The 14,130-nt window shown below is 42.6% G+C and overlaps 1 protein-coding gene across 1 annotated transcript in view; it reads left to right on the top strand.

Annotated features, from left to right (window-relative positions):
- The window catches only part of cps1 (carbamoyl-phosphate synthase 1, mitochondrial), a gene marked incomplete at its 5' end in the record, with an annotated part of 88,337 nt that overhangs the window by 54,249 nt on the left and 19,958 nt on the right, over positions 1–14,130 (top strand). The window contains 3 exons of the mRNA XM_080412246.1: positions 1,785–1,892; positions 3,164–3,253; positions 4,163–4,333. Coding sequence (XP_080268372.1) covers positions 1,785–1,892; positions 3,164–3,253; positions 4,163–4,333 — 369 coding nt within the window. The remainder of the gene's footprint in view (positions 1–1,784; positions 1,893–3,163; positions 3,254–4,162; positions 4,334–14,130) is intronic.

Here is a 14,130-nt window from a genome sequence, read left to right as displayed (position 1 = left end):
TGGACCCTAACGGGTCCATTTGGTTCCATTTGTACACTCTGAGTTACAGACCCATAAGGGTCCATTTGGTTCCTAACTATCTATCATTTAGCTGGGGACCCCCTGGAACTCCCTCAAGGACCCCTGGGGGTCCCCTGACACCACTTTGAGAACCACTGCCGTAAGGGACCATTTCGACCGCCCGGTGGTCCCCGGACCCGACGTTGAGAACCAGTAGCCTTAAGCAAAGATGGTTTATTATATAGAAAGATACGCCATCACAATTTGAGCCACTAGAGGGCGAAATGGATACAAATGGCATACACATGGTCTCAAAAGTGGGTGCCGTCTGACGGCAGATCTCGCGAACGTCCTATGTTTACTGGTGCTAGATCCCACGAGACTGTGTTGCTGGGACAGAGAAAGGTCGATAATAAAGTAATACGTTGATTTTCTCCTGATTTGCCTCTCTGAAAAAAGCCATTTCAGTGTCAAAATCTTAGAAAGGTTGTGTGACTTGTGACCAGGCCCGGCGCTAGCCGACAACGGTGGGGCTTTGCGTGCGCGATTTAGGAAAAAATATTTATTTTTATCTGTCTGTCTATCAGTCCCTCGTTTTACACACAACTGACCACTTTCTTAACATGCTGAGGAAGGCTTGATGCCGATACGCTATTACTGTAATTAAAAAGTACCAGAATGTTCTACTCCACGTAGATACGGGAAGTAAACTTTCTTTTTTGTCTTGGCCTTACGTCTCCTCTCACTTTTCCCCCGGACCACTTCCCTTCCTTTCTCTAATATCACATTAACACAACCACGGTGTGAATGCCAAACAGCTCTCATTATTCCTGACCACAGTCTGTGTGAATGCGCATGTGTACGAGAGCAAGAGAGAGAGAGAGAGTATTAATTACTATCTCCATCCAAAGTGCACTAATGAATGCTGCGATTAGCAGCAGTTTAAATGAGGTAATGACACAGCGAGGCAGTGAAACGCAAATGCTTTTTCCTGCGGGTGAATAGCAGGGTGTTTTATCTGTTGACGCTGACATTATCCACACACACATAGTCTGGGCAGAGCAGGAGGCTGCTGCAAAACAGCTTCAGTATTCTTTAAACGATTCTGTCTGGGGTCATTACTACAGTCCTTGCGTGCTCCTAAAGCAGTCTTTTTGTCTGGGTATAGAATACGCAGACACAAAGTCTCATATTTCATTCTTTTATTATAAAGATGGTGGCCAGTCGGGTCGTCAGCCCTTCGGTGCAGTGTCATGGATTAAAAGTTCTCTGTCACCACGGCTGATTCCAGTCATTTTGGATTCCATAGAGATGAACTCTTTGCCTTTCTCTCTAAAGGAGGATTTATACAGTACTTGGTTGCGCCGAAAATAGCAGATCTTTAAGTACGTCAGAATTAGTTTAGCACAGATTTTTTGTCTTTATCTTTTGAAAAGGAAAATGTGACAGCAATAACAATATGGGGGGAGGGATGGGGAAAGGGAGAAAATGAAAAAATGCCTGACTGACTTCATGTCAATACTGTGAATCAAATAAAGATATTTGTTAAAAAAAAGAATTAGTTTAGCCACTTTAACTCTATATTCATCAGCTATTTGAAAATAGCTGACTATTTTCACAAAATCTTGAAAATTATTTATAAATATTTTAACTACACAAAACTTGTATGGGGGCCCACGGCACACAATATTTTTAGATGCGGGGGTCCGTGGCCAAATAAATATTAATTTGGGGGTCCTTGAAGTTTGTGAAGCTGTGTCATAAAGGAGTGGTTTTGTCACCAGGTGCTGTGCCACGCCATAACGGAGCACGTGGAGGACGCTGGAGTGCACTCAGGAGACGCTACCCTCATGTTGCCTACCCAGTCCATCAGCCAGGGGGCGCTAGAGAAGGTATGCACGTCACCACACTGCACCTCACACAACCACAATGCACCCTCACACCAAATCTCATACAGTAAATAACTGAGTAGGCTACATTTATGCAAGTAAATATTGCCCCTTTCTTTTTTTACTCCTCTACAATTATTTGAAAACTTTAGTGAGTAGTTACTTTGTAGGTTTATATTATTATTACAAAACATACATTAACTAATTAGGCCCTAATTTATGGTTTGAAAATAGCCGGTCTACGAGCTCACAACACTGTGTTGTGAGCTTGTAGTTTTGCTATTTTCTAAAACATTTGACAAATGTTGACAATTTTTTATGCTTTTACTCGGGCACTGTAAGTGTATGTTGATGCCAATACTTTTGTAATTTTAAAGTACTGTGGTATATATTGTGGTATTGCTACTTTTACTTAAGTAAACAATATGACAAACTTCACCAACCTGTTAGTGGCACTTATAGTGGCACTATACTGTGTAATATTTAAACCTTGTTTTTGCCTCAGTTGATATTCTGTTCGACGGGAGCCTATGATGGACTGTGTGTGTTCCAAGCATGACGTGTCACATCAGTTACCCTTCATTCTACGCATACTATGGAAAATAGTCGCTCACTGGTTAAATATTCATAAAACCCACAGACAGACTTGGCCACGTTCATTTTAACTTTCAAAAATATATCTGATCAACAAGCTTAAAGGGGCACTTTTAACTTTTTTTTATGAATACATTTAAATGTTGTCCAATCTGTATTGTAGAGTATATTAATACAATATAACTTACACAATCGGGGTGGTTGTATTTTGTCTCCCTGCTCTTCTATTGAGACATTTAGATCGTGTTAAAGGTCATGTCTCACCTAGACACAGGATCTGACATCAGATCTGACATTTTGACCTGATGGTCAAGATTCAATTTATCCCCTGAGCAAGCAGACAGGCTCTATTAGCTCAATGATAAAAATGTCAGCACTTGCGCAGGAAACCGGGTTCAAATCCAGGGTAGAAGAGGAAAGTTACATAGTGCAAATGTGTCACGAAATGACATAGGCTATTGTGAGATTGTAGATCAGCTGTGGCACTCTTGTACAATGAAGTAGAGATTAATTAACAAAAAAAAACTAAAAGGAAACATTAAAAGTTGAAAAATGGAGATACAAGGTTTCTGCGCAACAGCAATGACATGCCAAATGATATAAACGTTTTCTCAGCTGACCTCATATTTTGTCTTTTTCTCTTTTTTCCCCTCTCTCTCTCCTCGTCATTACACACACAGGTGAAGACTGCCACTCGGAGAATTGCGCAGGAATTTGAGATTTCCGGGCCCTTTAACACTCAATTTCTGGTTAAAGGCAACGATGTCATGGTAAGTAATGTGCTCTCGGTCCCGTGACTAAATGACGGATGGACATTTTCACAGCGAAAGTCAAGGCAAAAGCAATCCGCCGCTGAGCAGAAATAACCGTGTGATGCCCGCAATGAATTACACAAAGCTGGGATGGATTTCATGATCAATATTGCCTTCAGTGGTGATTTCCCAAATACATCAGCCAGCTGTGTGTGTGTGTGTGTGTGTGTGTGTGTGTGGGGGGTTGTGTGCGGATACTGCGTGTGCAAATGTAAAAGAGAACATGGAGGTGTTTGTGTGTCTTGTTTACAGCTATAAACCGACAAGTCCTGCAATTATCTAACGTCTAAACTACTTCTCCCTGTGATTAATGAGAACTGATTTAATTTGTTTTGCCGAAAACAACATTATTTTGGATTGAGTCCGACCGGCGCCAGGTTTTTGTGTGATTTTGGAGCACTGATTACTGAAGTTTTGAGTGATATTTTGTACAGAAAATTGCAAAATGTTCTAATCAATTTGAAGATCTTTGATTTGATTACATTTTCTATTACAGAAATTTTATTTTTTTATTAAAGTGAACTTTATTTTATTTAACCACTTAAGCTCTGTTCAAAAACTTTGTGAGCTTGTAGATTTAACATAGATGTATAAAATAGGGCTAAAATGGTTAATGTATGTTTCATGATATCATAATTTGTATCTGAAAAGTAACTAATAACTAAAGTTTTCAAATAATTGTAGTGCAGCAAAAGTACAATATTTGCCTCTGAGATGTAGTGGAGTAGAAGTAAAAGTATTGGAAAAACTCAAGTAAAGTAAAAAATCTACTTCAGTGCAGTACTTAAGTAAATGTACTTAGTTACTTTCCACCACTGGATATACCTTGTCTGTCTGTAATTGTGGATCGTTTCCCTTGCCTCTCAGGTGATAGAATGTAACCTGCGAGCGTCGCGTTCCTTCCCCTTCGTGTCCAAGACCATCGGGGTGGACTTCATCAACGTGGCCACCAAGGTGATGGTGGGAGAGCCTCTGGACGAGGCCAGTCTGCCCTCCCTGGAGAACCCCATCATCCCTGTGGACTATGTGGGCATCAAGGTAAGAACTAGAGTTCTCAACGGACCTGAAAATTAAGGCTAGGCCCTAACTGGGCCCTACTGGACCGGGCCGAACAATTACCATACTTTTTGCTCCGATCTGCTCCAAACTTGGCAGAAACACTACTAGTCAGGGGTCTGCCATGAGAATAGCACCCTCTAGGGGCCACAGGTGCACAGTTGCCCCCGAACCACACCAAACCATTTTCGCAACCACAGGACAGATGGGTGGGTTGCGAACGCTTTCGCGATTTAGTGTTTTTCTTTCTTTCTTATTTTTGCCCAGCAACAGGGTAAAGTAAAGGCGCAGGGTACAGCCAGTTTAAGCTAGCTCTTTATCTACCTACCTCTCCTGGTAACAGCGGGAAACATGAAAAAAATCCATTAAAATGTAATAGCCACCTGTAGTGGCTCATCACCCAAGTTCTAATAACCACTACTTAAGTCACTGTAACTTCTTTCAGCTCTTTCTGTTCGGTATGACAGGTAAATTAAGAGTTTCTATGAAGAGATCTGTGGAACATTATTACAACCACCGCTGCTGCTCCAAATCGTCCCTGTCGGAGGGGAACCTTGTATGTCCAAAACCTGTTAACATTTTAGGACATGGAAAAAAGGATTTCAACATTAATTCAACATAAAAAAGCATATCTACAAGCTTACAACGTTTCACCAAGCGACACATTGTGAGCTTATAAATCGGCAGTTTTTTGCTACTTTCTTCATACAACAAAGTGTAAAATATAGGGCACTTATGAAAAAGATGAAATAGCGGAGATACAAGGTTTCTGCCCCCACAGCGACCAAAGGAGTGTTCCATTTGGTTTTGAGTAACAAAAGCAGTAATTATCTTTCCATTCCTCCCAGGTTAGAGAGCGGGGGTGGTGGGGTTAGAAGCGAGTTTGTTGTTGCGATGACATCCTCCGTCTCGCAGTCTTACCCCTCAGAGTGGCTGAGTGGGAGAGAGAGAGTGCGTACGTGTGGCCAGCTGTTCCTCAAAGCTGTTTTCAACCCAAAGTCATTTCTCCCTCTTAATTATCATGGCAGAGCTGCCTTTAACAATGGCGCTGGTTGGGATTCAATGGCGCAGGATTAATCCCCCCTACCGCTGCCCAGCTCCCGAAGTTTTCAATTTCCCATTCTGCATGCTGGTGAGGAATATTAAGCAGAGAACCATGGATATCCCGGACGCCTGATGGAAATGGGTTCAATTTGCAAACAAAAACAGGAGGAGGGGGAGACACACATTTTCTTAACCACTTTAAACCCTATATACTTCTCCGTACGACAAATGTAGATCACTTGTAGATCAGATATTTTCGGTGCAGCTCTAGCAGTGTAGTACAGTAGGTGCACAACTAAGTATAAATGAAACGCAAGAATGTCTCTTCAACTCGGTGCGAGTTTGGAGAACCCTGTCATTGTGAGGACAGAGAGAGGGACATGATGAGACATTAAGCTACAGTGACCCCACTTCTGACCCCAGTAACGGTCAATGCACTGAATTTGGACACCTCTCTCATTTCATGTTTCGGTTGAGCAGAGGGGTGTTGTTTCCGCCGCGTCTCCTGACATCATTATATCGCATTATTAATGCTACTACTCCCGTAGATTTCATGCTTGCGTGCTTTCACTTTCATGCACGAGATCAGAAAAGCATGCTGTGCGTCTTCAGCTCTCTGCCACTTAGATAGGGGCTGCGTCTCACGCCAGTTGCAACCTAGTTCTAAAGGTGATGGCCCCGACACTCTTGATTTTATAAATGTAATGCCCAAAACCTACCCATGACTAATTCAGTGCCCTGTGCACCGGGTGCGCCCACCTTTTGGCGTCCTCTAGATGGGACCATTGCACTTAATTGGCCTCAGGTCTTAATGGGTTAAACAAAAACAAAAAAAGCTCTGTTGGAATGAAGTGCTCAGTCTACAAAAAAACACCTATAAAACACAGTCTACAACGTCAGTCTGCAAACATTTTCAGTGGAGTTGATCTGTTAAAGACATCACACAGATATCAAAGGCTTTATTCTCTGGTCTCCAGCTTCTGGGTGAGAAGCATTGATTGAACTGTCTGAGGCCATTGAAATGGCAGCACATGGATTTTCACGTTAACCAACATAAAAGATTGGCAGAGCATTGTCAGGCACAACCACAGACACTGTGTGAGCGCCACGGGACCCTGTCTCTCCTTCTGCATTAACCCATTCAATCCGGGAACGCATCTGTGTCATTTTAGATTTCTTTGGCTATTCAAAAATAGCCACTAGCCACGCTATGAGCTTGTAGATCTGCTATTTTGGAGAATAAAAAAAAAATGTGTGCAAATCTTTGAATATATACAATTTTAACTCGTATCTTTGCTTCTGCATGGGGGTACCTGTAACAAAATATTTTGAGATGGGGTTCGTGGCCAAATAAATATCATTTTGAGTGGTCCTTGACATGAAAAAAGTTTCAGAACCACTGATATTATAGCAACAAAATGTTTTTTTCATTTGTATAATCCCCATAAGCAAAGATTTGAGTAAAAAATGTTTTTCCCCAAAAAATTGTGCGGCACTCAGTGCCGCGCTATGAGCTTGTAGATTTGTTATTTTTGACTAGCCCAAAGTATAAAATAATGGTTATAACAAAAAATCTAAAATGACACAGATGCGTTCCCGGTTTGAATGGGTTAAGCTTGCAATATTTTTCTCTTTCTCTCACCCATTCTCTCTTACTCTCGCTCTCTCTCTCGCTCTCGCTCTCTCTTGCTCTCTCCATGGCTTCTTCCAATAAAGCAGGCAAGCTAAACGATGTGCATGCTTAGCATATGTCCACGCCTCGACGGCGGGCCGCAGCTGTAAACACATTGAGATGTATGAATCCATTAGGCCGGTCCCAGTGGTAGCCCTCGTCCAAATACATGGACGGACGCCTCCTCTCTCACAGCCAGCCGTGTTTTTCTGGAGCACCACACTCCACACGGCCCGGGACCACCCCCACCCCCCCACCCCCTCGTCGAGGCTGCCATGTTTCCGTCTTCACAATGGTGCCTGACGAGGGAGAACGGCTGAAGGAATTGTGGGTGACAGACATACATAAACATTGTCACTGTCGTCGGGCGGAAAAAACCTTGTATGTTCCAAAACCATTCCTGTTTTTCAGGAAAGGATGGATACAGTGTTGTTATTATTATTTAGTCACACGCTCTTTTTAATGCTTTTCTTTGGTTCAATGCATATTCGTAAAACTCACAGATTGAACCATTTTCACTTTCCACATTTGTTTCAAAAGGGCAAAAATTGCAGATCTGCAAGCTCACAGTGCGTCACTTGCCGATCTGTTATTTTTGCGTGACACTGTTAGCCTAAATAACAACATAGGGCGTTAATTTTGGGGCAAAAAACAAGAAGTTGAAACATAGACATATTATTGATTGATTGTATTGATTGATTGAATACTTTATTAACAGTTTACAAAAAGTACAGATGTACAATTATACAATAATGCTAAAAGGATATATTAACACACAAACCCCTGACAGCTTTTTTCCATTGTGGTCCTGTGTATTCAATTCATCAAGACATACTGTATACTACTATACAAGAAATCATCAATACTAGGAGCAGTAAAAGTATGTTTACAGGAAAACGGTGGGGGGTTAATTTATTTTGGCAAGCTAGAAGTCTTGTCTAGGTCCAGTTGCAAGTTGCAGACAGGTGCTCTTTTATGAGGTTTTGAAGGAGGGTAGGGAGTCACACTTTTTGATGGCTGGTGGGCATTTCACATTTTGGTGGCATAATAGTCGAATGAATTCATCCCCATGTCTGTGCCGAATCTGGTGGGGAATGAGATCAGTGGAGGGAATGAGATCAGTGGAGCTCCCTCTGGTGTTGTGCCCGTGGGCGTTTATCACTTATTTTGAAGTAGTTCGACAGGTACATGGGCACTGGTCCCTTGAGTATCTTGAAGACCAGGCCCATTGCAAGTTGCTGTACTCTGTCCTCTACCCTGAGCCATCCCACCCAAGCATAATGAGCAGGGGTTAGGTGAGTCCTAGGTGTGAGGTCTAGAAGTAGTCTGACTAGTTTATAAATAATAATAGTTAATATAATAAACACTTTATTTTGTTTTCAATTGCTAGTTTAAAGTATTTTTTAAATCATCATGATATGTGTTTAGTAAATTATGGTCCCATTTATTTTAAATTGAATGATAAAGTTTCTTTGAGTGAAGACCCGCCCTCGCTGCGGTTGCAGCCCAATAGCATTCATTTCCGGTTGCATTTCGGACCGGAATATAGAAAGATGGCGGATTTGAAATCGCTGTAAAACCGGCTTCATTTACGGTCTATAGAAACCAACGGCGTAACGTTGTCCATATTTTTGTTTTACTGTCTACGAGGAAAACACACTCCATTCACCGGGGGACACGCTGCAGGGACTCGCGTACTGTATGCTATAGATGCTCCTTTCCACCAGCAGGAGAGTGAGCACTGTGGTGGAAGACACCTCAGCTTTAGTTCCCGTTTTCCACTGGAGCTCAGCTGGTACGCCAAGATAACACTGTTGATGTTTGTTGGAGCTCCTCGACTCTGCTGGGATACTACCTGCTGTTGTCTCTCAGGTGTGGATGGTCATGTTAGAGAGTGTGTGTGTGTGTGTGTGTGTGTGTGTGTGTGTGTGTGTGTGTGTGTGTGTGTGTGTGTGTGTGTGTGTGTGTGTGTGTGTGTGTGTGTGTGTGTGTGTGTGTGTGTGTGTGTGTGTGTGTGTGTGTCCTCACGCGTGTGCGCATGCATGCGTGCGTGTCCTCACAAGTATATAGTATAATTTCAGAAATAGACATTGTAGGGACTCTAAATTGTTGTTTTACGGTAAAAAAATAATTTAAAAAAAAATTACAGATAGGCATTTAGAGGTTAGGTTGAGGGGTTGGGGTTAGACTGTTGATTTATACTTGGTTGCATGCAGGTTTCGCTCACCGAAAGCTATTTTTGGCTTTAGGATTTAAAATTGCAAAAATGAAATTGGCATCCTAAAATGTTGATGTCCTCACAAGTATAGTAATACAATCTTGTGTGTGTGTGTGCGTGTGCGTGGGGAGTATTGAAATAGCTGGATGGTGTGGCTCTCATGCCAACCACAGCCGGTCCAAAACCACAAGACTATGGGGACAAAATTGTCCCAAGTTGAGGAAGCGTGAGTTTTGGGGGTTAGCGCCTGGGCATTTGTCGTAGCCCTCGGCAACCAACCTAGAGCCCCGGCTGAATACGCTGGCCCTTGGCTGAACCTCCCCAGGCAACAATGAATGCTCAGGTAATAATCTGCATTATACAGTGGTTCTCAAACTTTTCCATGTCAAGGTCCCCCAAAATTATATATATTTAGCCGGACCCCCATCTGAAAATGTTTTGTGCCCCCCTTGAGAGGGGGTTTCAGGGAGGTTTCAGAACCTCCGGAAAACAACAACAACATCGAGAAGCCATCCCACGATTTCTATCTCCACTGTTCATTCGATTAATATTCATTTTCCTCCGCCGTTATATTAACCTTATGCTCAATCTCTTTCTCTCTCTGTCTCCATGTCTCTCTCTTTCTCCGTGTCTCTCTCTCTCTCTCTCTCTCTCTCTCTCTCTCTCTCTCTCTCTCTCTCTCTCTCTCTCTTGCTCTCCTCCTCTATACTTCTCTCTCTTTCTCAATTACTTTTCCATTTTATCTCTGTTCACAGTTCTGTGTCTACCCCGCCACCCCAGCAGCTCTGGCTCTTTCTCTGTGTCTTTGAACAAAGCCCGTGATAAGACTTTTCCCTCTCCTCTTCCCCCGCCTTAACATTGGCATGCTAACATTAGCGCCGCGTACATTCACTGCTGATTAGATAGCCAGCTTCAAGGATGAACCCCACCCCTAGTGGCCCTTGGCAGACTGTGCGTGCGTGCGCGCACGTGTGTGTTTGTGTGTGTGTGTGTGTGGGTGTGCGTTTTCTTGCATTACTATACTTGTGAGGGCCAAACGTCCCTACAAGTATAGTAGAATGTGAGAAATAAGCCATTCTGAGAACAATTTTAAATGGCTTTTTTTGTTAGGTTAGGAAAAGTTTCCTGTTGTGTTAAGTATTTAGAGGTTAGGTTTAATGGTGTTGGGGTTAGAGTTATCGAAGCAGTCGCAACATTATGTCCTCACAAGTTTAGTAATGTAATGTGTGTGTGTGTGTGTGTGTGTGTGTCTGTCCAGCACTCTCTGCCACATAACTGCTAACTGCCACCTCCTTCCTCAAGGTAATGGGGGCTGTCTGCTTCTAATTGGAGAGATAAGAATGGCTTCCCACACTGGGGCAGTCAGCGAGGCCCACACGCTCTAATATGTGTCGCACACAATAAAGAAGAAGCTCCTCTCCTCTGTCTCCTCTCCTCCTCTCCTGTTGCTGCTCCTCTCATTGGTAGCTACCAGTGGTGTAAAGTAACGAAGTACATTTACTCAAGTACAGTAGGTACAATTGAGGTACTTTTACTTTACTGAAGTATTTACAATTGTCTATACTTTTACTTCAGATATACACTACATCTCAGAGGCAAATATTGCACTTTTACTCCTCTACAATTATTTGACAACTTTAGTTACCAGTTACTTTGCAGATATAAATGATTATATTATAAAACATACATCAACCACTTTTGATCTATTTTATACCTAGGCTATTTGTAAATGGCCGATCTACAAGCTCACAACGCGTTGTGAGCTTGTAGATCGGCTATTTTCAAACATTTTAGCACTTTTACTTTTGGTACTTTAAGTACATTTTGATACCAATACTTTTGTACTTTCACTCAAGTAATTCCGGACTTTGACTTGTAATAGTACAGTACTTCTACATTGCAGTATTGATACTTTTACTTAAGTAAAACATTTGAGTGCTTTTTCCACCACTGGTCGCTACTGATAGCAGTGTGTGTGTGTGTGTGTGTGTGTGAACACAGAAACAGCCAATCAGAACAGGCTGATAACAGGCCTCAGTGGGCTTACTGCGCGGAGGAGCCGCTCGCCCTTCCTTTCATCCTTCCTCTCTCTCCTTTTCTTTTACTTTGGGACCAGGTAGTCGTCGCACGTCACCTCTCTCTCTCTCTCTCTCTCTCTCTCTCTCTCTCTCTCTCTCTCTCTCTCTCTCTCTCTCTCTCTCTCTCTCTCTCTCTCTCTCTCTCTCTCTCTCTCTCTCTCTCTCGCCCCACCCACCTCTTTGCACCTTCCCCACGCAGCTGTTGTCGTCGTACATATAACGAAGGCTAGGTAGTTGTTATGCGAGGAGCGACGCTGGATTAACACATAATATCGATGCACTGGCTGGCTGGGAGAAAAAAAACACACACACAACATTCTAATTGTAGGTCTGTGTGACCCTTCATGCATCATTAATCGCAGGCATAATAATTAGCTTTCTCCGCCGTTTCGACACAGTCACGTGGCGCTGCGCCGCAGGCTCCGTCCAACTGTCATTTTTTATAACGTCGCTGTCGGGGGCAGAAACCTCCTATCTCCGTGTTCTAATAACTTTTTGTGTTTTTTCATAAATGAACGCCCTACTTGATACAGCGTCACACACAAAATCTAAAGTAGCAGATCCACAAGCTCAAAGCGTGGCACGAAGCGACGCGTTTCAAGCTTGTAGGTCTGCTATTTTTGAATTTGAATCCTGAAAAGTAACAGTTTTGGATATGTGAGGTTTCCACCCGTCAGAGACGATATACCCTTTTTGGGGGGTTTCTTAAAGGAGTAGTTCACCCAAAAAATGACTTATTTTTTATCAATTACACACCCCTTGAAGCCTTGAATTCATGGATGTTTTTTTTTTTTTTTACCCATTCCTGAGCCAATAATTTGATGACCGGGTGCGTTTCCGGTAGGAGACACAAAGAGTCTACTTTGTGTCTCCTACCGGATACATTAGATTAGCCGGTAGGAGACGGTAATCAAATTAGTGGCTTACAAATGAAAATCCATGAATTCAAGGCTTCATGGGGTGTGCAATTGATAGAAAATAAGTCATTTTTTGGTGTAACTATTCCTTTAATGTTTTTGTTAGGGGGGAAAAAAGTATTACCCACTGTGCCCCCTAGGTGGCAGCCTTGTCATGAAATCCCCTTTGAAGTGGAAGTGGCACTTTGGGTACATAGAGACACACGGGGACTACAAATTTCACGCCCACTTTTGAGACAGCGCCGCTACTCGAGGTCCGTTAGAACGATGAACTGCAGCTGCCAATGCATTCCCTATGAGAGGATATGAAAGTTAGCCTACTTTTAAAATTATCCTGCATTAACTGAAGACGATATTGATTTAAATAAAAATATGTTTCCAAATGTATGGAGTGTCTTTGTCAACATATCTTCTTGTTTTCTTAATAGTTGATGTGTTTCACATTTAATTTGCCACTTTAACGAGTTACCCATAATGCTAACACAGCAGAGGGTAGACAGCAGACAGGCATTTCAGTGACATCACTGTCTTTACGAGCGCCGAGCGCCGACTGACAGCGTACCCACTGTAGAGGCAGGAGAGGCGGTCGCCTGCCCAACTAAGATCTCGCCTCCCCTAAAAAAAAAAATAACCCGAAAATGTGTCATTGCGTGCTTAATGTCCTCAAGGTCACGCATCCAACAAGCTTTGAACTGAGCAGATTGGACCTTCTGTTCCAGAGATAATGACCAAAACCTATTGAAAACGGCCACTTTCGCCAGTTTTCTGGGTATTGAAAACCTCAAGGGATGCGTCCGTGATGCGACCACTTAAAGTCTGGATCTCCGATGCTAGCGGTTTTGACATACTGATGGAGTATATTATAGTATATTGTGGGTAGTATATCGAGATGAAAGATATGGGACATTAAAAAGGACAAATTAAAGAAATGGGACAGATTATTAGAACACAAAAAAAATCGCTACAGCCTCAGTAGTTAACCAGTGAAATGACGGTATTTTACAATGCCTCTCATAGAGATTGCATTGAGAGCTGCAGTTCATCGTTCTAACGGACCCCGAGTGTCAAAAGTGGGCGTGGATTTGTAGGCCTTCCGCTTCCGGCCGTGTGTCTCTATATCACTGCTGTCGGGTAGAGAACTTGTATCTCCCTATTTTCTCCCTATTTTTTATGTAAAAAAAAAATCTCGTAAATGAATGCCCTAATTCGTCATACAAGAGTGTACCGCAAAAGTAGTGAAAATAGCATATCTGCAAGCTCACAACAGATCTGCTATTTTCACTATTTTTATTTTTATAATAATAAAAAAAGGAACGGTTTTGGACATACAAGGTTTTCACCTGACAGCGTCGATTCAGTGTAGGAGTGCCAGCATGCACGTTGTTAATATACGGGTGTTTGTCTTCATATAACCAACTTCCTCATCGTATTGCATTGCATCATGCCTGTGGAAGGCAGGGAACAGCCTCCAGCCTGTGTTCACACCACTATGAATAGTACATTTTGTTGCTGTTTTATCTCCATATTCTAACTTTTTGTGTTTTTTCGTAAATCAACGCCCTAGTTGATCACACTACAGCGTCACACAAAATCATTGCAAGTAGCAGATCTGTTTCGAGCTTGTCGATCTGCTACTTTTGCTGGTTTAGAATTTTTATCCTGAAAAGTAACAGTTCTGGACATATAAACACCCGTTGACCCCAGCCTGCAGTATCACCACGGCCCAAGAAACCTAGCCTGGCATTGGCCAGACTGATAACGTGGATTCACTCTCACGTTCCTCTCACATTCACTCTCACGGTTTCACACCCGACAGAGACGATTATTTGCGGTTCTGATTCTGAATAGCA

This window comes from Gymnoscopelus braueri (assembly GCF_963280865.1).
Source record: "Gymnoscopelus braueri genome assembly, chromosome: 18".
Lineage (NCBI taxonomy): Eukaryota > Metazoa > Chordata > Actinopteri > Myctophiformes > Myctophidae > Gymnoscopelus > Gymnoscopelus braueri.
The sequence above is the reverse complement of the archived record's forward strand: the minus strand, read 5'-3'. Positions and strand labels throughout refer to the sequence as shown.